We start from the raw sequence: 26,017 nt of genomic DNA, 5'->3' as shown, positions 1-26,017 counted from the left end.
CCAGACGCGGCTCAGCTCTTTGAGCGCCCGGGCGGAGCGACACCAGACCCCCGGACTTCTCCTTCGGTGGTCTCCCCGGGGCAACCCTGGCGCCGCTGCGCCGCCCGCGGGGGGCCCCCGCTTCCCGCACTGCCGATCTGGACCTGCACGCGACCGCCTGACGAGGGACGGCGCGGATGGTGCCCATCAGGTGAGGGCTGCTGGGGGTGAGGACCCGGGCCACACGGGAGAAGCCCTCCGGACCTGCCGCGGCGCCTGGGGTGGGGGCCGCGCCATCACTACCCCCCCCTCCTTTGCCCTCCGGCGGGCTCCTGCCTCCGCCCCTCGCTGCCCAGGACTCGGAGCTCCGGACACCATACGCCGCACTCCTGGGGCGCCCCGGCCCATATCATCATCTGGGGCCGCCGCTCAGGCCCGTGACCTGGAGGTCCCCTCCCACTACCATCCCCACCAGGGAATCCAAGCCTGGGTCCAGGGAGGAGGAGCGGCCCAGGCCGGGCCACGGTGAGTGACCCACAGCTACGAGCTCGGAGAAGAGCCTGATCAGCGCTGCCCGCATTTCCATCCCGGGCTACCCCTGGCCCCCTGGCCCCCTTTGGCCTCAGAAGCGACCCGACGGCGTGTCTCCTGGGGCGCCCCGGCCCATTGCATCACCCGCTCTGCTCTCTCTGGTCTAGTCCTTAAGTGGGCGCACATCAGTCCACCTGCCCACTGGGACCTACGCCCCACACATTTGCCTACCACCAAGATTTGGAGAGCTCACCCCTTTATCTCAAGCCACTGTGCACCGGCCTAGCTTGGAATCAGCATTCCCTTTCCTCAGTCAGAAGCCTTGACGCTCATCCACAGGGTGGGCCTTCCAATCCATCTCCCCACCCACGATTCGCCAACATGTCGAGACAGTCGAAAGCTATTAAAAACGTGGACATTGCTACCATGCTCACCGCTCCCGACAGGGGAAAAAAAACGGACTCAGTTACTCCCACCCCAATGATCTCCCAGGAAGGGGGTGACACCCCAGCTACCAGAGGTGATCTACTGGCGTTTATGGCAGACATTAAAGCCGAGTTTCGGTCCTGCATGTCGGAACTCACCTCCAAATTGGAACAAACGGACCACAGGGTGACCGAGGTGGAGCAAAGACTGAGTGAGATCGAGGACCGCTCCCAAGACCAAACAGCTGCCATGGGAGATATTCAGCAAACAGTGAGAGCCCTCCAAGACAGGTGCGAGATCCTCGAATACAAACAAGAGGACCTGGAAAACAGAGCTCGTCGGAATAACCTCCGAATCCGGGGAGTTCCGTCCTCAGTCCCCGACCAAAATCTTGCAGGCTACATAGGAGACCTCTTCCAAATCCTCCTCCCACAACTAGATAAATCCCAACTGCTGCTGGATCGGACTCACAGACTGCGTCCGCGTCGGGGAGTAGATTCCGACTAGCCCCCGGATGTCATAACAAGAGTTCACTATTTCTCCACAAAAGAAGCTATCTCTGCTATCAGTCGGTCCGGAGATGATCTCTCCTTTCAAGGTCACCCTCTTCAAATTTATCAGGACCTCTCCCTCTCAACCCTTCAGAAGAGAAGGGCTCTCCGACCTTTAACCCTCTTCCTCCAAGAGCGGAAAGTCAAATACAGATGGCTCTTCCCCACAGCGCTGCAATTTTCTTATAATGGCTCCCTCCGGAGAATATCCCATTTGGATGATGCCGCTAAAATCATGCAGACATCCTCCGCCCCGGAGGGAACTATCGCCCCAGACTTGGAAGCCTCGGGGAGCCCTACGTCGGCCCTCCCTCCCCAACCCGGGCGTCCTCCATGGTCCAAGGCCTCCCGAAACAGGAGAAGATAACCCGAGCGGCCATAGATGTCCTCCGCTCCTCCGGCGTCCCGGACGCCCAACGCTCTTTCAGCTAAATTCAGAAACATTAACTCCGGCCCAACACAGTCCTACGTTCGCCCGGCGCGGCGGGCTTCCTTCACGGCCTATGCCCCCCTCCAAGGTCCGTTTCATTTTAGAGTCCTTGGATGCAAATGTTACTTTGCCAGTCACAATTGGCCCTGTTGGCCTGGGGTGGGGTTACACCCACAATGTTTCCCACCCCTCTAGTTAAAAAGTTGGCCTCCCGTTGGGGGCCCCTGTTAAAATTGCAAGTGCGGTACAGATCACTTCTACACCCTCTTCACGATGGCAGCTAATGGACAACCTGGAGTCCCCCCTCCATACCCCAAGCAAGGGATCTCTGGCTCCCCGATCCCGGAACACCAGACGCTGAGATGCCTTTCCTGGAATGTTAACGGACTCAACTCTCCCCCCAAGCGCAAATCGATTCTCCAGAAGCTACAAGATGAGGAGGCCGGTGTGGTGTTCCTTCAAGAGACTCATCTCCTCCCGGCAGACTTTGGCCGGCTCCGTTCTAGCATGTATCCACGCCAGTTCTCCGCCTCAGGGAACTCCAAAAGGGGGGGCACAGCAATTTTGTTTCGGAAGGACCTGCGCCCCCAGATTTTGGACTCCATGATGTGCCCGGAGGGCCGCTTCGTGGCCATCAAGTGCCTCCTGCTGGGGGACCTCTATACCTTGGTATCGGCATATGCACCCAACTCGGGACAGGCAACTTTCTATGATTCCCTGGGCTCCTCCCTCTTAAGTTTTGCGGAAGGTCAGACAATAATCGGAGGGGACTTCAATGGGGTTCCAGACCCCACTAAGGACAAATCCAACCCCCCTGCCCTTGGCGAGTTCGGTCAGGCCCTCAGTCTGCTGCGGCTCTTCAGAACCCTGGAGGTGGTGGACACATGGCGGGTGCTTCACCCCACCGAGAAAGACTACTCTTTCTTCTCAGGCGTTCACAGAACTTATTCCAGAATCGACCTCCTTCTATCTTCCCCCCAAACACTCGCCCTCGCTAATGAGGTGTCGATAGGCCAGCGAATTTTATCGGACCATGCTCCGATAATAATGGAACTAAGCATTCAGAACACCCACGCCAAGGCGGCACGCAGATGGGCGCTCTATGACCCAATCCTCAATGATATGTCAATCAGAGACAATATAACCACCACCATCAAGAACTTCTTTGAGGAGAACCCAGCCGCAGACACCTCCCTAGCCAATAACTGGGATACAATGAAAGCTGTAGTTAGGGGATCCTTGATAGCTCAAGGCGTAGCTTACCATCGAAACCGGAAACAAGTCCGGCTATCCCTGGAAGAGGACTTGCGAGCAGCTGAGGAAGCCCAGAAAAAGAGGGGCTGGTCTCCTAAAATACAGAGAGCGCTTCGCTCGGCCAGGAAGAAACTGGAGGCCGACTATGCAGAACACACTGCGCAACTTTTGGCGAAGACCAAACAATTCTACTATGCTAAAAGTAACAAGGCCAACAAATTGCTGGTGGCCAAGCTGGCTAAAACAAGACGGACCAACACGATCATAGGGCTCCGGGACCCACAGGGGGTGATACATCACTCCGAACAGACGAAACTACAACTAGCCTCGGACCACTTAACCCAGGTCATGACAGCACCCCCCGAGATCGGTCGAAGCAGGAGGCATACCTGCGGAACGCAGCCCTAACGCGTCTCCCGGACTCCACACGAGAGCAGTTGGAAGCCCCAATAACAGATGAAGAAGTTGACGGAGCCATCAAGGCCCTCAAATCGCGGGCCCCGGGCCCAGATGGATTCTCCCCGAGGTTCTATAAGATATTTAAGCTCCAGCTTATCCCCCACATGGTGGCCCTTTTCAACTCCTTCCAGGTCTCGGGATCTGTAACCCCCACAATGCAAGAGTCGGTGACGGTCCTCCTTCCTAAGCCGGGGAAAGACCCGAGAGATCCGGCGTCATACAGACCCATCGCTTTATTGAACATCGACGCCAACTTGTACTCGAAGATTTTGGCTAACCGCCTGGCACTTATCCTCCCGGAAATAATCCACCCTGACCAAACAGGCTTCATCCTTCACCGAGCAGCAGGGGACAACATTCGGCGGACCCTGAACCTAGTGAACATCGCCCACCGCGACTCCCAGGGCCTTGCCTTAATGGCCCTGGACGCAACCAAAGCTTTTGACAGAGTCGATTGGTCCTACTTGGAATGCACCCTGGAAGCATTTGGGTTCGGCCCCACAGCCCGAGCCATGATCCTGGCGAACTACAAGCAGCCTAAAACTATCCTCAGGATCAATGGCGCCCACTCAGCCCCGATACCTCTGTCTTGTGGGACAAGGCAGGGCTGCCCGCTGTCACCCCTACTCTTCGCCCTCACAATGGAGCCCTTCGCCCAGAAGATCAGGCGGAATGAATCCATTAAGGGACTTCAGGTGGGCCCGTCCCACCACAAAATCGCTCTTTACGCGGACGATGTACTATTGACACACACGGAAGCCAGTACCTCAGCGAAACACGCCCTGGCCGAAATAAAGGAATTGGGGGAGGTCACCGGCTTTACTGTCAACTTCGCCAAATCAGTGGCCCTAGGACTCGGCCTCCGCCCAGAGGAAAAGGAGGCGTTAACGGGTCTGTGCCCGATTGAATGGCGGGACCACTCGATCCCCTATCTAGGAGTTTTCATCCCAGCAAACCCAAAGGAGACCTATCAAGCGAACTTTCCCAAACTGATCAAGGAGCTGGAGGGAGACCTGAAGCGTTGGACCACGCAGGAGATCTCACTAATGGGCCGGATCACAGCTGTCAAAATGAACTTGCTCCCTAGGTTTCTCTATGCCTGCTCATCCCTATCGGTGCCCTTCCCGACCCAGACCCTCCACGACCTACAGAGGAAGATATCGAAATTCATATGGAAAGGCAAAAAGGCCAGGATCCCCCACAAGACCCTGATTGGTAACGCCAGGCTGGGAGGCCTGGGGGTCCCGGACCTGCAGGCCTATAGGGCAGCGGCGCAACTGTCACACCTACACGCCTGGCAGTCGAGCACAGCCCGCCCCAGATGGGTGGAACTGGAGCAAGCCCAGCTCCCGCTCCCCCTCCGGTTCCTCCCTCACATCCAACCCCCTCTCAGGGCGCGCTGGAAGGACATCCTACTGACAACAAAGCAGACCCTAAGCTCCTGGGACTGGGCTCTAAAGCAGAAGGGAATCCCGAGGGGCCGAGGCCCCCTTTCACCGATCTTTCACAATCCCGACTTCTCCCCGGGATCTCTCCCCCGCAACTTCCAGAATTGGATAGACGGGGGCCTTGAAACCCTGGGGCAGATGTACTCCGAAAACGGACCCCGGACCTTCGAACAGTGCAAGGAAACTTTTCGGCTTCAAGAGAGGGACAGGTTCACATACTGCCAGCTCCGCCACTGGTGTTCACACCCCCAGACCCTCCAGGCGGCAACCCGCCCCCCGACTCCACTGGAGCTAACCCTCGCGGATCTGCCGGCTAGAGGAAGAACTTCAGCCATATATAGATGCTTCTCGGGGGACTTTCTGGCGGCAAAAACTCGATCTATGGCTCAGTGGGAGGCGGACCTAGGCCATCCGTTCGATGACCAAACCTGGGTAGACATATGGTCCCGCACCCACTCCTCCTCCACCTGCGTCACCAACAAAGAATGTGCATATAAACTTACCTTGCGCTGGTATTACCCCCCTCTCAGACTCCACCACATGAATCCGCAAATGGACCCCGCCTGCTGGAGAGGCTGCAGTCAACCAGGCTCTTACTTCCACATGTGGTGGACATGCCCCAAGATCCAGCAATTCTGGACCAGGTGTCTCTCAGTCATCGAGCAAGTCACCGGCTCCGCCCTCCCACTGGACCCTGAGACAGTCCTACTGGGGATCCCGGTCCCCGGAATCTACCCCCGCTCCGGCAACAGGGCTAAGCTCCTCACACAATGCCTCTTGGCGGGCAAGACAGTTCTGGCCCGTTTCTGGAAGTCGCAAGACGGCCCTTGCCTGGCCCACTGGTGGGGAAAATTGTGGGACATTTTAATAGCGGAAAAGGTCACCGCTGCGAGAGCGGGGACTCTGCACCGCTTCCAGAATGTATGGGCTCCAGTGCTGGACTATGATCAGCGATTTCCTGCAATGACATTCAAGCCAATCAACGCCCGTTGGGCCCTGGGGGACCTGGAGAGTACACACCAGGCGGGGGTGATAGACTGAATCTCTGGCCCGGGAAAACCGGAATGATGGGGGAAAGGGACACAAAGCCAGAATCTTTTCTTTGCAATGCTATACTGCCACCCGATACTGTTTGTAACCTATACTGCCTTGCTATAAATAAACACATTTTAAAAAAAAAAAGATTGTATGACTCTGTAATCTGATGGTTCTTTTTCTTCCAATTTTGATGACTTTGTTGGTCAAAACCTATATGTTTTATAAGAGAAATGAAAATCCTATGTGATAAGCAGCAAAAAAATGTTTAGTGACTTTGAGTTTACTATCCTTGTCTAATTGATAATATTATCTAATTTGTTTTTCTACTAGATTGAAAATTTGAATTGCATAATACAGCGCCTGAAGAAGAGAACTAATTCTCGAAACGCGTTGGGCAACTTGTTTTGAAATAATAAATCCTGTACCAATCAAACAATCAAGTTATAAATTGTGTTTGTTCACAAAACAAAAATGTCATCATCATTACTTTATCTAATGACCAGACTATGCTACATCTAAACCTATTTCATGAATTGAATGTCTAAATATTCTTCTTAGCAAATATAAAGAAAATTGTATTACTCAACCTTTAAAAATTTGGCTATAGAGCCCCAGACAGTGTGCAGGGGACGGGAGTTCCCTAATTGGGAACTTATTTTGTTCACAATATCCCTTACATGGCCAGGGTTCCATTCTTCAAGCTATTAGACAATAAAATGGCGAACCTATTGTGTGGCGGAAAATGGCACAAGCTGTCACTGACCACATTATGCAGAAAACTTCGGAAATGGGGGCTGGCCCTCCCAGACTTTGAGCTATATTTCTTGGCATCCCAACTGCAAAATTCTACTAGATGGGAAGCAGGAGAGGGGAGGCTGGACCGGCAGCTGATGGGGGAACCAAAGAGGCACCATACAGGGATGGAGCTGCTATGGCAGAAAACAAAGGAACCTGAAGGATATGACATGATGTGATAGTTTATTTATATAGCGCCTATACACAATGTGTTTCAAAGCGCTTCAAGGCAACGGAGGGAACAAGGGAAAATACAATGACATTCTTACGGGATCCTGCCTGAGCAAGGTGGTGAGGTAGGCATGGAAAAGAGCATGCATTTGGCTATGGTTGGGAGAAGGCTATACCCCTGAGATGCCCTTGAGGGCTGTTGACAGGGTAGCAGGGATAATACAGGAAACAGGAGATGCCAAAAGTACACAAGAAGGATGCCAGGTGCTTGGCGATCTCTTCGAGGAGGGGACATTACTGCCATTCGATGCTTGGGCAGGGAAGTTTCAGATGCCCAAGTGGCCGTTTCTAAACTATGCCAGGCTAGCCAGCGCGCTCGCAAGTACATGGGGCGCAATACCCGAGGAGCCTCCGACTATCCACATTCTACATGCCACCCTCCCAATTGGTAATGACAGGCACACAATATCTAGGCTGTATACAGCGTTGCAGGACAGCAGCCCCTCCTCAGAGCTCAAAATCAAAGACAAATGGTAACCGAACATGGAGATGACTTTTGAGGAATCCGACTGGGAGAAAATATGCACGCAAATCACTAAGGTATCCAGGAATGCGTGCTTTAAATTGATTAAGTTCAACTTTGTGCACAGAGTCTATATGACCCCCCAGAAACTTTAGTTGAATGCAGAGTGGCCACTTTAGTTTTCCACTATACTTAGTGAACAGTCCAATCCATTGGAGAAGTGGGATCAGGGCTGTCGTAAGCTTTGGCTTCTTCCCTGAAACAAACATCCCCTTTTCTAGGGGAAGAACCCACAGTTGGCCCTGATGGAAATTTGCCACTCTACATTGTATAACTCGAGCTTGAATTCACCTTGATCACTTTAGTTCTCCGCCACAATTAGTACAATAGCCCTCTACATTGGGTAAAAGTGCTAACGGTACATCAATGCCCTAGGAATTTTTAACTACTGGACCAATAGTGGAAATTTAGTAATAGAAGGGAAATTTAAGGAAGTTATTGATTCATTTTTATGTTCATGAGTGTGGCTTCCCTGTATGTTGTGTTATTATTAGGTTTTTTTGATGATATTTGTTTTGATTATCAAATTCTAAAGCATTTAATGTATTAAATATTCAATTAGTTACTTTTTTGTCAGATTAACTTTGAAACCAAATCACAATTTAAACTTTTATTTATACAATTATGCAGGTAATTCCATCTCTGAACGGGTAATCTGATAGTTCAGATTCCCCAATCATAAGCTCCAAGCCTAAAGCATAACGTACCCGGGCCCTGCTGCTTTATTATCCTTATCTGCAGCACCTTCTCTACCAGTGGCACAGAGCAGGTTCAGAGCTCACAGGTGCCCTAATGACAGCTGCATTGGCAGGACAGGAACCTGAATTGGCATGCATCCTCTTTGATATCTTTGTGAGGCTAGGTGACACACTCCCCTAGAGACAGCCACTCAACAGGAAGCTGACCTGGGCACAGGCAAACAAAGGAGCTCACCCATTCAAAAGGAGTAGCCTCACTCCAGGGTGCCTCTATACCAGTGAGGTATTTGATACTATTGAGAAGGGAAGCAGCGGCATTAGTGTAGACAGGAAGAGCTCTGTACAGGTGAGAGAGGATTCCACTATCTCGTTTCTCTCTGCCTATACCTCTTCTTCCTGCTCCCCCCCGCCCACTTCCTCTAGCGCAAAGCACTTTGGGTGTTATGTCAGAAGAGCAATGCCCACTTGTTTCAAGGGCAGATATTGGGGCTGTCATGATTCCAGCCCCTCATGTCCCCAGCCCTCCAAGATGTCGGGCTGGAGCCAGGCCACAATCACCTACATGGCCCTCAAGGGCCTCTCCATCCCTCCAAAGACCCACTTGGAGTCAGATTTGGCGCTTGTGGCACCAGACTCACTCACTCCCATAGGATAACATTGGGGATTGGACTTGTAGTGCATTGATGGGGACAAGATGGATGCCCCCACATATTTCGGTTCCCAGAACTGCATGTGCAGTCTAGTCTTTTGGGTGTGGTTCAGGCCAGAGACACCTGGGATACCCAGAGACTATTTAAGCCACGCCCAGGCTGAGAAACATGCTTTGTGTTTTCTGCACCTGCAGTGTGACACTCACCATGTTCGGATCAGTCTCCAGTAGGCCTGCATCTTTCTTCTGCGCTCAGCTCCTACAAGAACAAGAACACTGTTAGGAACAGCCTTACCTTGCAGCACTTCTGCCCATCATTCATTGCTTCTTCTATTCTGCGGGCATCTTCAGCTGTGTCATTCCCATCCGGGCACGTCGCTTCCTAAGGAAAAGGGAAAAGAACAGAAAAAAGGCATTAGTAAGCATTCAGCAAATCTTCGCTTATTTTTAAAGACTGTACGAGCTTCAAACGCTTACCTGAATCCCTGCCGGTCTGGGGGAACTCTGTCTCTGGAACTTCTCTTCCATCTGCAAGAAGGAAAAGACACCCTAGGTTAGCGTGGAAACATCTAGAGGCGCCGCATACCGCGCTTACTCACCGCATTTCTTCTTCATAACCAGAATCCACGCTGAAAATGTCGCGGCACCTAAAAGACACAGAAAAAGAACTTAGTTCAATACAAATACGAAATGGTCGCATCGCGCATCGCGCTCTCACTCACCTTCAGCGCTACTCATCTCAGCAGCACGTCGCCATCCCCAGACGCCGGCCATCATCTAAGGAAGGAAAGGAACGAAGTTGGAGAACTGTTCAAAAGACTCATTATACTTACCTGTCGGACTCTTGCCAGTGACGTAACTAGGCAGCAACGAGCCCACATCAATCAACGCGCCCCTGTGCTGAAAGCAGTATGGAGAGCACACTTTCCAAGAAAACAAGGTGAGCTGTGGATCAAAGGGAAGGGTTGGACCCCGGGGAAGAAGGGCTTCAAGCACACAGAGACTATAGGGAGTTAAACTCTACCAATCCATCAAAATCCACCTGGGCGTCATGGAAACGTCAGAAACCGACCAGTTAGCCCACATGTTGGGGCAGCTACGTTCCGAAGTACGTGCAGCCAGGCAGGAGACCAACACCCTGAGGAGAGAGCTGATAGTAGCCAAAGAACGCACTGATGATTTAAGCCGGCAACTTCTCCAGTCTCAAGCAGGGCATGCACCATTGCCGGGAAGCGTGCCCTCAATGCCAGCACCATCAGCCAATCCCGTCAGATAACCCTTCCTGGGGCAGTTACCTTGGCCCCGCCCGAACAATTTACAGGGGATCCCAAGAGGTTTGCAACATTCATGAACCAGTGCCGCCTGCACTTCCTTTGTAGACCAGGGGCCGTTCCGAAACTCCAATCACGGGTCGCTTTTGTGCTATCCTACCTGAGTGGTAGCGCCGCGGACTGGTCTATACCCTTTGTGGCCCAAGACGATCCTTTGCTGCATGACTTCAGGGGCTTTCAGCAGGAGATGGAAAAGCTGTTCGCCCGTCGTACTCCTGGGCAGGCATTAGACAACGAACTTCTGTCCCTACGCCAAGGAAATCAAGACCTATTAACATATATAGCCATGTTCAATAGACTCGTATTTGAAGCAGAATGGCCAGTGGAGAAGAGAACCACGTTATTTCATCGGGAGCTGCGGGGGGAGCTCAAGGATTTTCTCGCACAAGTAGTGAACCCCCGAAAAGACTGCTCAGAATTCATTGACCTTGTTGTTCAACTGGATCATAGATGCAGGACCGAATAGCAGATCGAACCAGACCAGACCCTCGCCCTATGTATGTGCATTCAAAGGACAATATTGCCCGCACAACGGAAGGTTCAGGAGAACTAATGCAAATCAGGGGGGTCAGATCCCCCTTGACTGAAGCGGAAAGGGATAAAAGGAGACAGCAGCAGTTATGTCTGTACTGTGGACGGTCAGGTCATTTCCTTAAAGAGTGCCCTGTGAAGCCACCGAGGAGGACGGTAGGGTCCACGGACAAGGAAGATACCATCAAGGAATTGGAAAACTCCCCAGCCCAGCAAGTGTAGGGGTCCACTTGTCGAGCGAAGAAAGTGAACTACAGACCTCCCATTTTGCACTATCTGTGGTCTTGATCAATCACCAACAACCATCTCGGATGCACGCAGTAAGAGCGTACATTGACAGTGGAGCTGTTGGGAATTACATTAATCAGGATCTTGCAGCAAAGATGGGGCTTACGTTACGCCCTAAATCAACCACCAACAATGTTACAGCTGTCGACGACACAGAAATAGATTCTGGTCCAATATCCCGATGCACTGCATCTTTAACCCTTCTGTGCCGGGATGGACACCAAGAATCTATCGTTTTCAACCTCATTAAGGCACCACAGTTCCGGTTAATTTTGGGAATGCCATGGTTGGTAGCTCACAATCCTCGAATCGATTGGCGAGCAAAAGAATTGGCCTTTCCCGAGACTTGCGCCCACACATGTTATCGCCAAGAGAAACAACCAATAGACACCAGAACCTCCACGCTTGCGACTGTGGCAATCGGCACCCTACCAAGTGAATACCAGGACTTTCAAGATGTCTTTCAGAAAGAACAGGCTAATACCCTGCCACCGCATAGACCATACGATTGCCAAATCGACCTGATAGCCGGCGCACAAATCCCTTGTGGGCGAATTTACACACTCACGGAACCAGAAAACCAGCACCTGAAGGCCTATCTTGACCAATACCTGGCCAACGGGTTCATCCGTCCCTCGAAGTCTCCAGCAGCCAGTCCTCTATTCTTCATACCGAAAAAGGAGGGGTACTTGAGAACGTGCATCGACTATCACGCACTGAACCAGATTACCGTAAAAAACCGCTACCCCCTGCCACTGATCCCTGAATTGCTTGATCAAGTGAAAGATGCCCAAATCTACACAAAACTAGACCTGAGGGGGGCATATCACCTTGTTTGCGTAAAACAGGGGGACAAATGGAAAACCGCTTTTCGCACCAAATACGGCTTGTACGAATATCAAGTAATGCCCTTTGGCCTTTACAACGCGCCTGCAGCATTTCAATACTTCATGAACGATGTCCTACGGGAATTGATTGATGTCTGTGCTCTAGTGTACATCTATGATATTCTAGTATATTCCGCATCAAAGCAGGACCACGTTAAACACGCCGGATCCGTATTGGAGAAACTCTGTCAACACCAGCTCTACGCCAAGCTTGAAAAGTGCTCATTCCACGTCTCCGAGGTGGAATTCCTGGCCTTTATTCTCAGCCCGAATGGAAATCGAATGGATGTACACAAGGTAGATGCTATCCTGAACTGGCCATCCCCAAATTCATTCAAGGGGGTTCAAAGTATGCTGGGTTTTGCAAACTTCTACCGCCGGTTCATCCCAGAATTTTCGCAAATCGTGCATCCCATCACGTCATTGCTAAGGAAAAGCAACAAAAAGTTCCAGTGGACAACAGAAGCTGAGGAAGCTTTCCAGGAACTCAAAGCAAGATTCACATCTGCCCCAATCTTACGCTACCCTCGCCCTGATCTCCCATACCTGGTGGAAACGGACGACTCAAGCATGGCTCTGGGAGCCGTCCTCTCACAAAAGGACCCAGAAACGGGTTAGGCGCACCCTGTTGCCTTCTGGTCGCGTAAATTCACACCCCCTGAACTCAATTACACTATCACAGACAAAGAACTCCTAGCCATTAAGTCAGCCTTTAAGGCATGGCGGCACTACCTCTTGGGCGGCAGACACACAATCACCGTAATAACTGACCACCGGAACCTCCAGTACCTAAAAACGGCAAAGACCCAATCCTCACGACAACTACTTAGGGTTCTTTTTTTTTGCTGAATATGACTACGTGATTACATTTTGACCAGGGGTGAAAAACGGGAAGGCCGATGCCCTTTCCCGTATGGGGGTGCAAGAGCAAGGGTATCAAACCCCTGACCCAATAGCAATCATCCCGAGTGACAAGCTCCTAGGAATCACAGCAACCATAACTCAGAAAGAATTACATGAAGAAATCCAAAACCTGATAAGTCTGGAGCAATTACAAGAGTGGAGTGCACAAGGAGAACATTACATGATAAAAGATCAGTTGTCCTACTTCAGGAATCGTTTATTCTTACCAAACCAAGAACTACAAGAACAAGTCATGTCTGGTTATCATGATTCCTTGATCGAGGGCCACCCCGGAATCACTAAAACCCTAGCCAAGGTAAAACAAATTATTGATGGCCCACGTGGTGTAAAGACATTATCCAATTCATCCTATCTTGTGGAGGGTGTGCTCAAAACAAGTAATCCAAGTAGAAACCGGCTGGGCTATTACAACCATTGGAAATCCCACCAGCACCCTGGCACACGTTGTCCCTCGATTTTATTATTGACTTACCACCCAGTCTAGGGTTTAACACTATTCTTGTGGTTGTGGACCTATTTTCAAAAATGGCACATTTCATTCCTCTGAAGGGGCTCCCAAATGCCTCCACTCTGGCAAAGGTATTTCTTGAAGGCATCGTACGGCTCCATGGTTTCCTTTAGTTTTAGTCTCAGACCGAGGTACTCAATTCGTATGTAACCTCTGCAGAAAGTGCTGCTCTATGGCCCAGATCGACATCCGGCTATCCACCAGTCACCATCCCCAAACGGATGGTCAAATTGAGAGGACAAATCAGACTCTCGAGCAGTATCTGCATTGCATGTTACACCAAGCTGAAGGAAGCTGGTTCGACTTATTATGGATAGCTGAATATGCTTATAATAATTCCTTACACACCAGCACTGGGGAGACACCCTTTTATACCATGTATGGCAGGCACCCACGTACTTCTGAGTTGGACGTTCCTACAACCCTGGAAATGCCAGCAGTCAAAACCTTGCACACAACCATTTCTCAAACCTTTAAAAGGGCAGCTGAACACCCACTTCAAGCTAAGAATCGCCAAAAGAAGTTTGCTGATCAACACCGAGCAAAGGCCCCCCAACTACCAAGTGGGAGACAAAGTCTGGCTGGCGTCTAAACACGTGTCCATTAAAGGAGCCCGAACTTTCCGTCCAAGAAACCTGGGTCCATTCACCGTCACCTCTGTGATAAATCCTTTGGTGGTCAGACTAGCTTTGCCGTCAAACATGCAGATTCATCCTGTGTTCCACATGTCTCTCCTTAAACCTGTTCAACCTGGGACCCGGGTAGCAACGCCACCGAAGCCAGTAGTAGTCGCCGGGGAGCCAGAATTCGAAGTCAAGGACATCCTGGATTCAAAGTATGTCAGATCCAAATTGTACTACTTAGTAGACTGGAAGGGGTATGGTCCACAAGACAGGACATGGGAGCCTTTTGAGTACATCCATGCACCTCGCTTTCTTAGACGATTTCATCAAAACCATCCAAACAAACCAGGACCAGACAGAAGAGCCACCTTGAGAGGGGCCTTGGGGGGGGAGAGCTGTCATGATTCCAGCCCCTCATGTCCCCAGCCCTCCAAGATGTCGGGCTGGAGCCAGGCCACGATCACCTACATGGCCCTCAAGGGCCTCTCCATCCCTCCAAAGACCCACTTGGAGTCAGATTTGGCGCTTGTGGCACCAGACTCACTCACTCCCATAGGATAACATTGGGGATTTGACTTGTAGTGCATTGATGGGGACAAGATGAATGCCCCCACATATTTCGGTTCCCAGAACTACATGTGCAGTCTAGTCTTTTGGGTGTGGTTCAGCCCAGAGACACCTGGGATACCCAGAGACTATTTAAGCCACGCCCAGGCTGAGAAACATGCTTTGTGTTTTCTGACCGTGTTCGGATCGGTCTCCAGAAGGCCTGCATCTTTCTTCTGCGCTCAGCTCCTGCAAGAACAAGAACACTGTTAGGAACAGCCTTACCTTGCAGCGCTTCTGCCCATCATTCATCGCTTCTTCTATTCTGCGGGCATCTTCGGCTGTGTCATTCCGATCCGGGCACGTCGCTTCCTAAGGAAAAGGGAAAAGAACAGAAAAAATGCATTGTTAAGCATTCAGCAAATCTTCGCTTATTTTTAAAGACTGTACGAGCTTCAAACGCTTACCTGAATCCCAGCCGCTCTGGGGGAACTCTGTCTCCGGAACGTCTCTTCCATCTGCAAGAGGGAAAAGACATGCCAGGTTAGCATGGAAACATCTAGAGGCGCCGCATACCGCGCTTACTCACCGCATTTCTTCTTCATAACCGGCATCCACGCTGAAAACGTTGCGGCACCTAAAAGACACAGAAAAAGAACTCAGTTCAATACAAATACGAAATGGTCGCATCGCGCATCGCGCTCTCACTCACCAGCAGCGCTACTCATCTCAGCAGCACTTCGCCATTCCCGGACGCCGGCCATCATCTAAGGAAGGAAAGGAGACTCATTATACTTACCTGTCGGACTCTTGCCAGTGAAGTAACTAGGCAGCAACAAGCCCACATCAATCAACGCGCCCCTGTGCTGAAAGCAGGATGGAGAGCACACTTTCCGAGAAAACAAGGTGAGCTGTGGATCAAAGGGAAGGGTTGGATCCCGGGGAAGAAGGGGTTCAAGCACACAGAGACAATAGGGAGTTAAACTCTACCAATCCTGTGTTTCAGGCCCAGTCTCCAGTCGAGTAGACTCCAGGGAAGGGTTCGAGGTCGTAAGAGGTCAGAACAGGCTGAGTGACGTCCCCGTGGATACCAGGTGAGCATTAAAGAACACAAAGCCTCACATCAAAATCCACATGGGCGTCATGGAAACGTCAGAAACCGACCAGTTAGCCCACACGTTGGGGCAGCTACGTTCCGAAGTACATGCAGCCAGGCAGGAGACCAACACCCTGAGGAGAGAGCTCATAGTTGCCAAAGAACGCACTGATGATTTAAGCCGGCAACTTCTCCAGTCACAAGCAGGGCATGCACCATTGCCGGGAAGCGTGCCCTCGATGCCAGCACCAACAGCCAATCCCGTTCAGATAACCCTTCCTGGGGCAGTTCCCTTGGCCCCGCCCGAACAATTTACAGGCGATCCCAAGAGGTTTGCAACATTCATGAACCAGTGCCGCCTGCACTTCCTTTGTAGACCAGGGGCCTTTCCGAATGACCAATCACGGGTCGCTTTTGTGCTATCCTACCTGAGTGGTAGCGCCGCGGACTGGTCTGTACCCTTTGTGGCCCAAGATGATCCTTTGCTGCATGACTTCAGGGGCTTTCAGCAGGAGATGGAAAAGCGTTCGCCCGTCGTACTCATGGGCAGGCATTAGACAACGAACTTCTGTCCCTACGCCAAGGGAATCAAGACCTAGTAACATACATAGGCATGTTCAATAGACTCGTAGTTGAAGCAGAATGGCCAGTGGAGAAGAGAACCACGTTATTTCATCAGGAGCTGCGGGGGGAGCTCAAGGATGTTCTCGCACAAGTAGTGAACCCCCCGAAAGACTGCTCAGAATTCATTGACCTTGTTGTTCAACTGGATCATAGGTTGCAGGACCGAAGAGCAGATCGAACCAGACCGGACCTTCGCCCTATGTATGTGCGTTCAAAGGACAATATTGCCCGCACAACGGAAGGTTCAGGAGAACTAATGCAAATCGGGGGGGTCAGATCCCCCTTAACTAAAGCGGAAAGGGATAAAAGGAGACAGCAGCAGTTATGTCTGTACTGTGGACGGTCAGGTCATTTCCTTAAAGAGTGCCCTGTGAAGCCATCGAGGAGGATGGTAGGGTCCACGGACAAGGAAGATACCATCAAGGAATCGGAAAACTCCCCAGCCCGGCAAGTGTAGGGGTCCACTTGTCAAGCGAAGAAAGTGAACTTCAGACCTCCCATTTTGCACTATCTGTGGTCTTGATCAATCACCAACAACCATCTCGGATGCACTGTAACGCTCACCTGATTCTCGCAGAGGCGCCGGTCTTGACTGGGCGACTACCGTATCTTCAAAAGTGATGTGTAGCACCCGGTTGTCTCTTTGGGCTGGACCTCTGTGCACTGTATGCCTGACTCGAAGAGTAAGATGTCTGCAGATAGAAAATATGGGATTAATGAACTGGGGTTATTGGGGTGTCCCTATCTCTTTCCTTTTCTCCTCTCCTGTAGAACCCCAAAGGTTAACGCTCTCACCTTAGGTAAGTGAACGCCGAGCTCTCCATCTGCCTCGGGGCAGGGTGCTGTAACCAGTTTCTTCACTGGATAGGTAGCGCAGGCCTCTTGACTTCAGAGGACTGCTGTCCGTCGTTTACTTCACCAACGGTGAGTTCCGAGTATTTCAAATGTCTTTAAAAGTCTTTTGTAATGCTGTCTCTTATTTTGCAGGGTTCCGGCGATGGCGGTTGACTGGCTGAAGTGAGTTGAGGATGGACCCGTATGCGGAATAGAAGCGCCTGGAAGCGCGTAAGTAAGCGCTTGTTGCTTGCTTCACGATGCGCACTAACTGTCCTTTTATTTTGCAGGTACCAGTTCGGAGCTGCTGAAGGATGCCGGAATGCCCACTGAGTTCGGCGTGGATGGAGTAATGGCACGTGCGTATTTAACGTTACCCAATGTCTTTAAACGCACCTTCTTTTGTCTTACAGATGCGGGATGCAGCGCCGAAGGCCTCCGGACCGTGCGAAGAGTTGGTAAGCTTTTGTCTTTCAGATGCCGGAATGCAGTGCGATGACCTCCGGAGCGCGTGAAGAGTAGGTAAGCCTTTGTCTTTCAGATGCAGGAATGCTGCGCGAGGCGTTGATGACAGCCGATGGACCAGGTAAGAGATGCGCTGTCACTGAAGACCGTAGTGCTAACCTGTTCTTTCTTGTCTTTATAGATGTTGCTGAAGACTGGATTCAGGATGGTAAGCCTTTTTCCTTTAGGCCCAGGATCAGATGCAGAAGACACGATGAGCGTTCTGCTGCAGAGGATGCAGAATAAAGCAAAGCAAGATTCATCCATCGGGTGTGGTTTAAATAGCCTCCTGTAGTGCTTAGGTGTCTCCTTCCACAGCCACGCCTAGGTAAGAAAAGAGTTCCTGCTTTCCAGAAGAGTTCCAGTGTTCTGAACCTAGGGAGTGGCTCCTGCCCCACCCAACAGGAAAAGTAGTCCCAAACAGAAGAGGATCAGGGGTTCAACTGGCAGGTAAGTAAGCAGCATGGTCTGCTGCAGGTAAATCCGCCCAAGCATTATGAGCCCGGCGCTTGCAGCGCTGGGACTGGGCATATTTATGAGCCTGGCGCCACTGGCGCCAGGACAGGGTCCAAAAGGTCCCAATTGGGACTTGCTGGCACTCGGAACCTGGGTTATGGGTCTGCTTCCAAGGGAGTTGGGTAAGTCCTGGCCTTTTGGAAGCAGAGATCATGACATGCACGCAGTAAGAGCGTACATTGACAGTTGATCCGTTGGGAATTACATCGATCAGGATCTTGCGGCAAAGATGGGGCTTCCGTTACGCCCTAAATCAACCACCGACACTGTTACCACTTATCGACGGCACGGAAATAGATTCTGGTCCAATATCCCAATGCACTGCAGCTTTAACCCTTCTGTGCCAGGATGCACACCAAGAATCTATCGTTTTCGACCTCATTAAGGCACCACAGTTCCGGTTGATTTTGGGAATGCCATGGTTGGTAGCTCACAATCCTCAAATCGATTGGCGAGCAAAAGAATTGGCCTTTCCCGAGACTTGCGCCCACACATGTTATCGCCAAGAGAAACAACCAATAGTCACCAGAACCTCCACGCTTGCGACTGTGGCAATCGGCACCCTACCAAGTGAATACCAATACCTGGACTTTCAAGATGTCTTTCAGAAAGAACAGGCTAATACCCTGCCACCGCATAGACCATACAATTGCCAAATCGACCTGATACCTTGTGGGTGAATTTACACACTCACGGAACCAGAAAACCAGCACCTGAAGGCCTATCTTGACCAATACCTGGCCAACGGGTTCATCCGTCCCTCGAAGTCTCCAGCAGCCAGTCCTGTATTCTTCATACTGAAAAAGGAGGGGGACTTGAGAACGTGCATCAACTATCATGCACTGAACCAGATTACCGTAAAAAAACGCTACCCCCTGCCACTGATCCCTGAATTGCTTGATCAAGTGAAAGATGCCCAAATCTACACAAAACTAGACCTGAGGGGGGCATATCACCTTGTTCGTGTAAAATAGGGGGACAAATGGAAAACCGCTTTTCGCACCAAATACGGCTTGTACGAATATCAAGTAATGCCCTTTGGCCTTTGCAACGTGCCTGCAGCATTTCAATACTTCATGAACAATGTCCTACAGGAATTGATTGATGTCTGTGCTCTTGTGTACATCGACGATATTCTAGTATATTCCGCATCAAAGCAGGACCACGTTAAAAACTTCCGATCCGTATTGGAGAAACTCTGTCAACACCAGCTCTACGCCAAGCTCGAAAAGTTCCCATTCCACGTCTCCGAGGTGGAATTCCTGGCCTTTATTCTCAGCCCGAATGGAATCCGAATGGATGTACACAAGGTAGATGCTATCCTGAACTGGCCATCCCCAAATTCATTCAAGGGGGTTCAAAGTATGCTGGGTTTTGCAAACTTCTACCGCTGGATCATCCCAGGATTTTCGCAAATCGTGCATCCCATCACCTCATTGCTAAGGAAAAGCAACACAAAGTTCCAGTGGACAACAGAAGCTGAGGAAGCTTTCCAGGAACTCAAAGCAAGATTCACATCTGCCCCAATCTTACGCTACCCTCGCCCTGATCTCCCATACCTGGTGGAAACAGACGCCTCAAGCATGGCTATGGGAGCCGTCCTCTCACAAAAGGACCCCGAAACGGGCCAGTCACACCCTGTTGCCTTCTGGTCGCGTAAATACACACCCCGTGAACTCATTTTCGCTATCACAGACAAATAACTCCTAGCCATTAAGTCAGCCTTTAAGGCATGGCAGCACTACTTCTTTGGCGCCAGACACACAATCACCGTAATAACTGACCACCAGAACCTCCAGTACCTAAAACGGCAAAGGCCCAATCCTCACGACAACTACTTTGGGCTCTTTTTTTTGCTGAATATGACTACGTGATTACATTTCGACCAGGGGTGAAAAACGGGAATGCCGATGCCCTTTCCCGTATGGGGGTGCAAGAGCAAGGGTATCAAACCCCTGACCCAATAGCAATCATCCCGAGTGACAAGCTCCGAGGAATCACAGCAACCATAACTCACAAAGAATTACATGAAGAAATCCAAAACCTGATGAGTCCGGAGCAATTACAAGAGTGGAGTGCACAAGGAGAACATTACATGATAAAAGATCAGTTGCCCTACTTCAGGAATTGTTTATTCCTACCAAACCAAGAACTACGAGAACAAGTCATGTCTGGTTATCATGATTCCTTGATCGAGGGCCACCGCGGAATCGCTAAAACCCTAGCCAAGGTAAAACGAAATTATTGGTGGCCCACGTGGCGTGAAGACATTATCCAATTCATCCTATCTTGTGGAGTGTGTGCTCAAACAAGTCATCCAAGCAAAAACCGGCTGGGCTATTACAACCATTGGAAATCCCACCAGCACCCTGGCACACGTTGTCCCTCGATTTTATTACTGACTTACCACCCAGTCAAGGGTTTAACACTATTCTGGTGGTCGTGGACCTATTTTCAAAAATGGCACATTTCTTTCCTCTTAAGGGGCTCCCAAATGCTTCTACTCTGGCAAAGGTATTTCTTGAAGGCATCGTACGGCTCCATGGGTTTCCTTCAGTTTTAGTCTCAGACCGAGGTACTCAATTCTTATCTAACTTCTGGAGAAAGTACTGCTCTATGGCCCAGATCGACATCCGGCTATCCACCAGTCACCATCCCCAAACGGATGGTGAAATTGAGAGGACAAATCAGACTCTCGAGCAGTATCTGCATTGTATGTTACACCAAGCTGAAGGAAGCTGGTTTGACCTATTATGGATAGCTGAATATGCTTATAATAATTCCTTACACACCAGCACTGGGAAGACACCCTTTTATACCATGTATGGCAGGCACCCACGTACTTCTGAGTTGGACGTTCCTACAACCCTGGAAATGCCAGCAGGCAAAACCTTGCACACAACCATTTCTCAAACCTTTAAAAGGGCAGCTGAACACCTACTTCAAGCTAAGAATCGCCAAAAGAAGTTTGCTGATCAACACCGAGCTAAGGCCCCCAACTACCAAGTGGGAGGCAAAGTCTGGCTGGCGTCTAAACAAGTGTCCATTAAAGGAACCCGAACTTTGCGTCCAAGAAACCTGGGTCCATTCACCGTCACCTCCGTGATAAATCCTGTGGTGGTCAGACTAGCTTTGCCGTCAAACATGCAGATTCATCCTGTGTTCCACGTGCCTCTCCTTAAACCTGTTCAACCTGGGACCCGGGTAGCAACGCCACCGCAGCCAGTAGTAGTCGCCGGGGAGCCAGAATTCGAAGTCAAGGACATCCTGGATTCAAAGTACGTCAGATCCAAATTGTACTACTTAGTAGACTGGAACGAGTATGGTCCACAAGACAGGACATGGGAGCCTTGTGAGTACATCCATGCACCTCGCTTTCTTAGACGATTTCATCAAAACCATCCAAACAAACAAGGACCAGACAGAAGAGCCACCTTGAGAAGGGCCTTGGGGGGAGTGCTGTCATGATTCCTGCCCCTCATGTCTCCAGCCCCCCAAGATGTCGGGCTGGAGCCAGGCCAGGATCACCTACATGGCCCTCAAGGGCATCTCATCCCTCCAAAGACCCACTTGGAGTCAGACTTGGCGCTTGTGGCACCAGACTCACTCACTCCCATAGGATAACATTGGGGATCAGACTTGTAGTGCATTGATGGGGACAAGATAGATGCCCCCACATATTTCGGTTCCCAGAACTGAATGTGCAGTCTAGTCTTTTGGGTGTGGTTCAGGCCAGAGACACCTGGGATACCCATAGACTATTTAAGCCACGCCCAGGCTGAGAAACATGCTTTGTGTTTTCTGCACCTACAGCGTGACACTCACCATGTTCGGATCAGTCTCCAGTAGGCCTGCATCTTTCTTCTGCGCTCAGCTCCTGCAAGAACAAAACACCGTTAGGAAAAGCCTTACCTTGCGGCGCTTCTACCCATCATTCATCGCTTCTTCTATTCTGCGGGCATCTTCGACGGTGTCATTCCGATCCCAGCACGCCGCTTCCTAAGGAAAAGGGAAAAGAACAGAAAAAAGGCATTAGTAAGCATTCAGCAAATCTTCGCTTATTTTTAAGGACTGTACGAGCTTCAAACGCTTACCTGAATCCCAGCCGGTCTGGGGGAACTCTGGCTCCGGAACTTCTCATCCATCTGCAAGAGGGAAAAGACACTCCAGGTTAGCGTGGAAGCATCTAAAGGCGCTGCATACCGCGCTTACTCACCGCATTTCTTCTTCATAACCGGCATCCACGCTGAAAACGTTGCGGCACCTAAAAGACACAGAAAAAGAACTCAGTTCAATACAAATACAAAAGGGTTGCATCGCGCATCGCGCTCTCACTCACCTTCAGCGCAACTCATCTCAGCAGCACTTCGCCATCCCCGGACGCTGGTCATCATCTAAGCAAGGAAAGGAATGAAGTTGGAGAACTGTTCAAAAGACTCATTATACTTACCTGTCGGACTCTTGCCAGTGAAGTAACTAGGCAGCAACGAGCCTGCATCAATCAACGCGCCCCTGCGCTGAAAGCAGGACGGTGAGCACACTTTCCAAGAAAACAAGGTGAGCTGTGGATCAAAGGGAAGGGTTGGACCCCGGGGAAGAAAGGTGTTAAAGCACACAGAGAAAATAGGGAGTTAAACTTTACCAATCCTGTGTTTCAGGCCCAGTCTCCAGTCGAGTAGACTCCAGGGAAGGGTTTGAGGTCGTAAGAGGTCAGAATAGGCTGAGTGACGTCCCCGTGGATACCAGGTGAGCGTTACAGGGACCTCAAAGGAGGCTAGCTTTAGTCCAATCACCTGTGGACCTTTAGCTTTAAAGCAAAGTGTCTCACATCACTTCTTTGAATGACCTTTTGTACTTCAACCATTGAAGAGAATTTGGATAGACCCTGTTGGGAGAGCAGTGCTTTCAAAAGGCCCACAGTTGTGAGGTGAAGGCAGGTGTTTTCTGATCCAGAGGCAAGCTTTGTCCCCTAACGAACCCCAGGGACCACTGGGGGTGAATCTTCTGCTGGAACAAGACCTGTTTCTCTGCCAGCCACAGTGGTACTCAGGTCCTCACCGTGTTGAAGGACCCTTCCAGTTGTGTGGCAGCCTCCCCATTGTTTGGGAGTCCGAGAACAAGGACCCATCTTGTCCCTGAGTCCCTGAAGTGGAACCCAGAGCAGCCTGAGGGGTGACCTGCTGCTGTGGCAAGACCTTCCACTCTGCTACCCACAGCAAGACCCAGGATGTTGGAAGACCCCTGCAGTAGTTTACCAGCCTCTGCCATGTTTGGGAGCACAAGAAAAAGACTCATCCTGTCCCTGAGCCCCAGGGGTTTGAGTCATAGCACCCTGCAAGCCAAGACAGCCGGGATCCTAGTGTTTATGTTGATGAACTGCTTGAGCAGTTTTCAAGAACTGTTCAACACAGTCAAGCCACCAGGACCCTTAGCTGCTGCTTTTTGCACTCTCCCGATCTTTGAATCGGTCTCACAGAACCTAGAAGTCTGATTCAGCGTTGCCGGACCACCAAAAACCTCAAACAGGTACTATTGACTGCTAACTGCTTCCCATGGTCACTTGTAGGTCCTAGAGACTGGTTAAGTCACTTGTATCCCCTTTGCACCCAAGAACATATCCTTTTAAAGAATGCTGTGGTTATTAGTTACCTTATACCCCGACTCATTACTCAGAGTGCCTCATCTTGCCATCTTTGCTTATTCTGTGTAATTTCCTCTGAGGTGGCTTTTATATAGTGTTTTTCCAGATAGTTCTTATTGAACATGGGTTGATGAATTAAAGTATATATATATAGTTTTATGAACCTTGATTTAACATTATTTTATTTTGGACTGTTCAACTTCGCTGTTTGGGTTGCTACTGAACCACATTCACACCCTTCTTTAGAGTATAGCCTTCCCATGGCCCACTTTACCACAAAAGGCAAAGGAGTTATATCTCTTAACTGTGCCTGTTTTATATGTATGATTGTGTTGGCTCTTGGTTTGTAGAAATGTTCGGGCTGAGTAGGCGCTTTAGCCTCTGCTCATCCTTGTACTAATGCAGGGCAGAAGTCAATTTGTCACACTGGTGGCTGTGGTTGGCATTTGGAACAGTCCGTGCCTACAGCCTAGTCAGCCAAAATAAGAGTGTACATTTAATTGTATATTTACCGACAAGGCATTTTTTAATTGCACAAGGAAAGAGTTGTGTCAAGAGAGGGGGTCTCTCTCTCATGGAAATATGGTTAAGAAACTGCTAAAAAGCCTCCAAGCTTTTGAGGAGGCAAGGGGGCTGGAAGATTCCCCAGAGGCCAGTTGTAGGTCTGAGCTTCGAGTGTCAGATCCAATTTCTTGGGGGTGGTGGGGGTGGGTGTGGATGTGAACAGGGAGGGCAACAGTGATGACGCCTCCCACAATTCCGCCAGAGAGCAGGTATTGTATTCTCTCAGAGGTCCCAATGGTGCCAGGCCTCTGTCAGATCCCATGCTTCTGAAAGGTCCCACGCTTCTGTTAGGTCCTAGTGAGCAACCCTGGAGGAGACTTAGAGGGAAGGAAGTTCCTTCTATAGGAAAGGAAGATGGCCGTAGAGGAACAGAAACAGAGGGATGAGAGACAAAAATAGATAGATTTTGAGCTGCTGCGCAAAATGGAAATTGAGAACCAAAGGGGGCAGGAAGTACCTCTTGTAGTGGAACCCACACCCAGAAGGATTTAATCCCTACTTAAGAGATAGGGAAGAGCATCATTGATTGGTTTGAGGGACTGGAGCTCACCATCCGCATGCACTATATGCAAGAAGAGTTGTGGGGTGCTTATTACTGGGACTGTGTAATTATTGAATGGCTCCTGAAGAGAGGCCCATTTATAAGAAAATGAAGACTGCTATCCTCAGGAAGTTCTGCAAGACCCTGAGCAGTACCATAGGAGATTTAGAGAGATAACAAAGAAAGGAGTTCAAACCTTTAAGGAGTTCGCACATCAATCTCTAAAATATCTGGCCAGATGGGTTACAGGTAACAAAGTTGACACATTTAAGGGCATGTTTATCTTGATTGCATGTGAGAGTAGCCTTGAAAAATGCAAGATGGAGTTACACCAGCATTTAGCGGACAATAATATCAAAGACCCTAGGGAGTTTACAAAGGCTGTTGACAAGTATTTGACTACTGGAGTCCAGAAAAAGTCTCAGGTTAATACATCCAAGTCAGATGACAAGGGGAATGATAACAAACAGAACGGGGGAAAGGCCAGAGGTTCTGACCTTCTTCAAAGAAAGGCCACCGAAAACATGAAGGGAAATCCAAGTCCTAATGCTGGCTAGCTCCCACAGAAAGGAAGAGGGAGGGCCCCTCTATCACCAAGACGCCCACACCCTCAACACCATGAGTTTGTTTTCCGTGTGGGTAGATGACACGTAGAAAGTGAGATGCAGCTTGTGAGGGGAGACCTAAGCGGGCAATAGTAACTGCTGAGCTTCTGGAAGAGGAGGCCATAGTTAATGTGAGCAGTTTAGCAGATGAAGTTCCACTAGGTCAGGGATTGGCCAGACATTCCTTCATTCTGAGTTGGAACAGTACTGGGCCCTTTGAGGTGGCTCAAGTTTCCGCAAATACTCAGATATTTCTGGGCAGTTTATCCATCAATGGGGAAAAGCCTCCCACTTTCCATGATACTGCTGTGCGCATCACAGTTGTCAGGCGACAATTGATGAAGGAAGGGCAGTACATCTCAGGAACAAACCAACTGGTAAAAGGGTTTAATGGTCTGACTTGATGTAGCCCGGCAATGTTGGAGCTTAATTGTAGGGGTAA

At 50.2% G+C, this 26,017-nt stretch overlaps 1 protein-coding gene across 1 annotated transcript in view; it reads right to left on the bottom strand.

Annotated features, from left to right (window-relative positions):
- LOC138467186 (centromere protein L-like) overlaps positions 1-23,492 on the bottom strand; it is a 43,443-nt gene extending 19,951 nt beyond the window's left edge. The window contains exons 1-3 of the mRNA XM_069607246.1: positions 23,283-23,492; positions 22,319-22,369; positions 14,936-15,022 (exon numbers count right to left, since the gene is read on the bottom strand). Coding sequence (XP_069463347.1) covers positions 14,936-15,022; positions 22,319-22,369; positions 23,283-23,492 — 348 coding nt within the window. The remainder of the gene's footprint in view (positions 1-14,935; positions 15,023-22,318; positions 22,370-23,282) is intronic.
- Positions 23,493-26,017: the final 2,525 nt, after the last annotated feature.

The sequence above is a fragment of the Ambystoma mexicanum genome, chromosome 4q, assembly GCF_040938575.1.
Source record: "Ambystoma mexicanum isolate Mex_15411 chromosome 4q, UKY_AmexF1_1, whole genome shotgun sequence".
Lineage (NCBI taxonomy): Eukaryota > Metazoa > Chordata > Amphibia > Caudata > Ambystomatidae > Ambystoma > Ambystoma mexicanum.
Note: the sequence above shows the minus strand (reverse complement) of the source record. Positions and strands in the feature narration are given on the sequence as shown.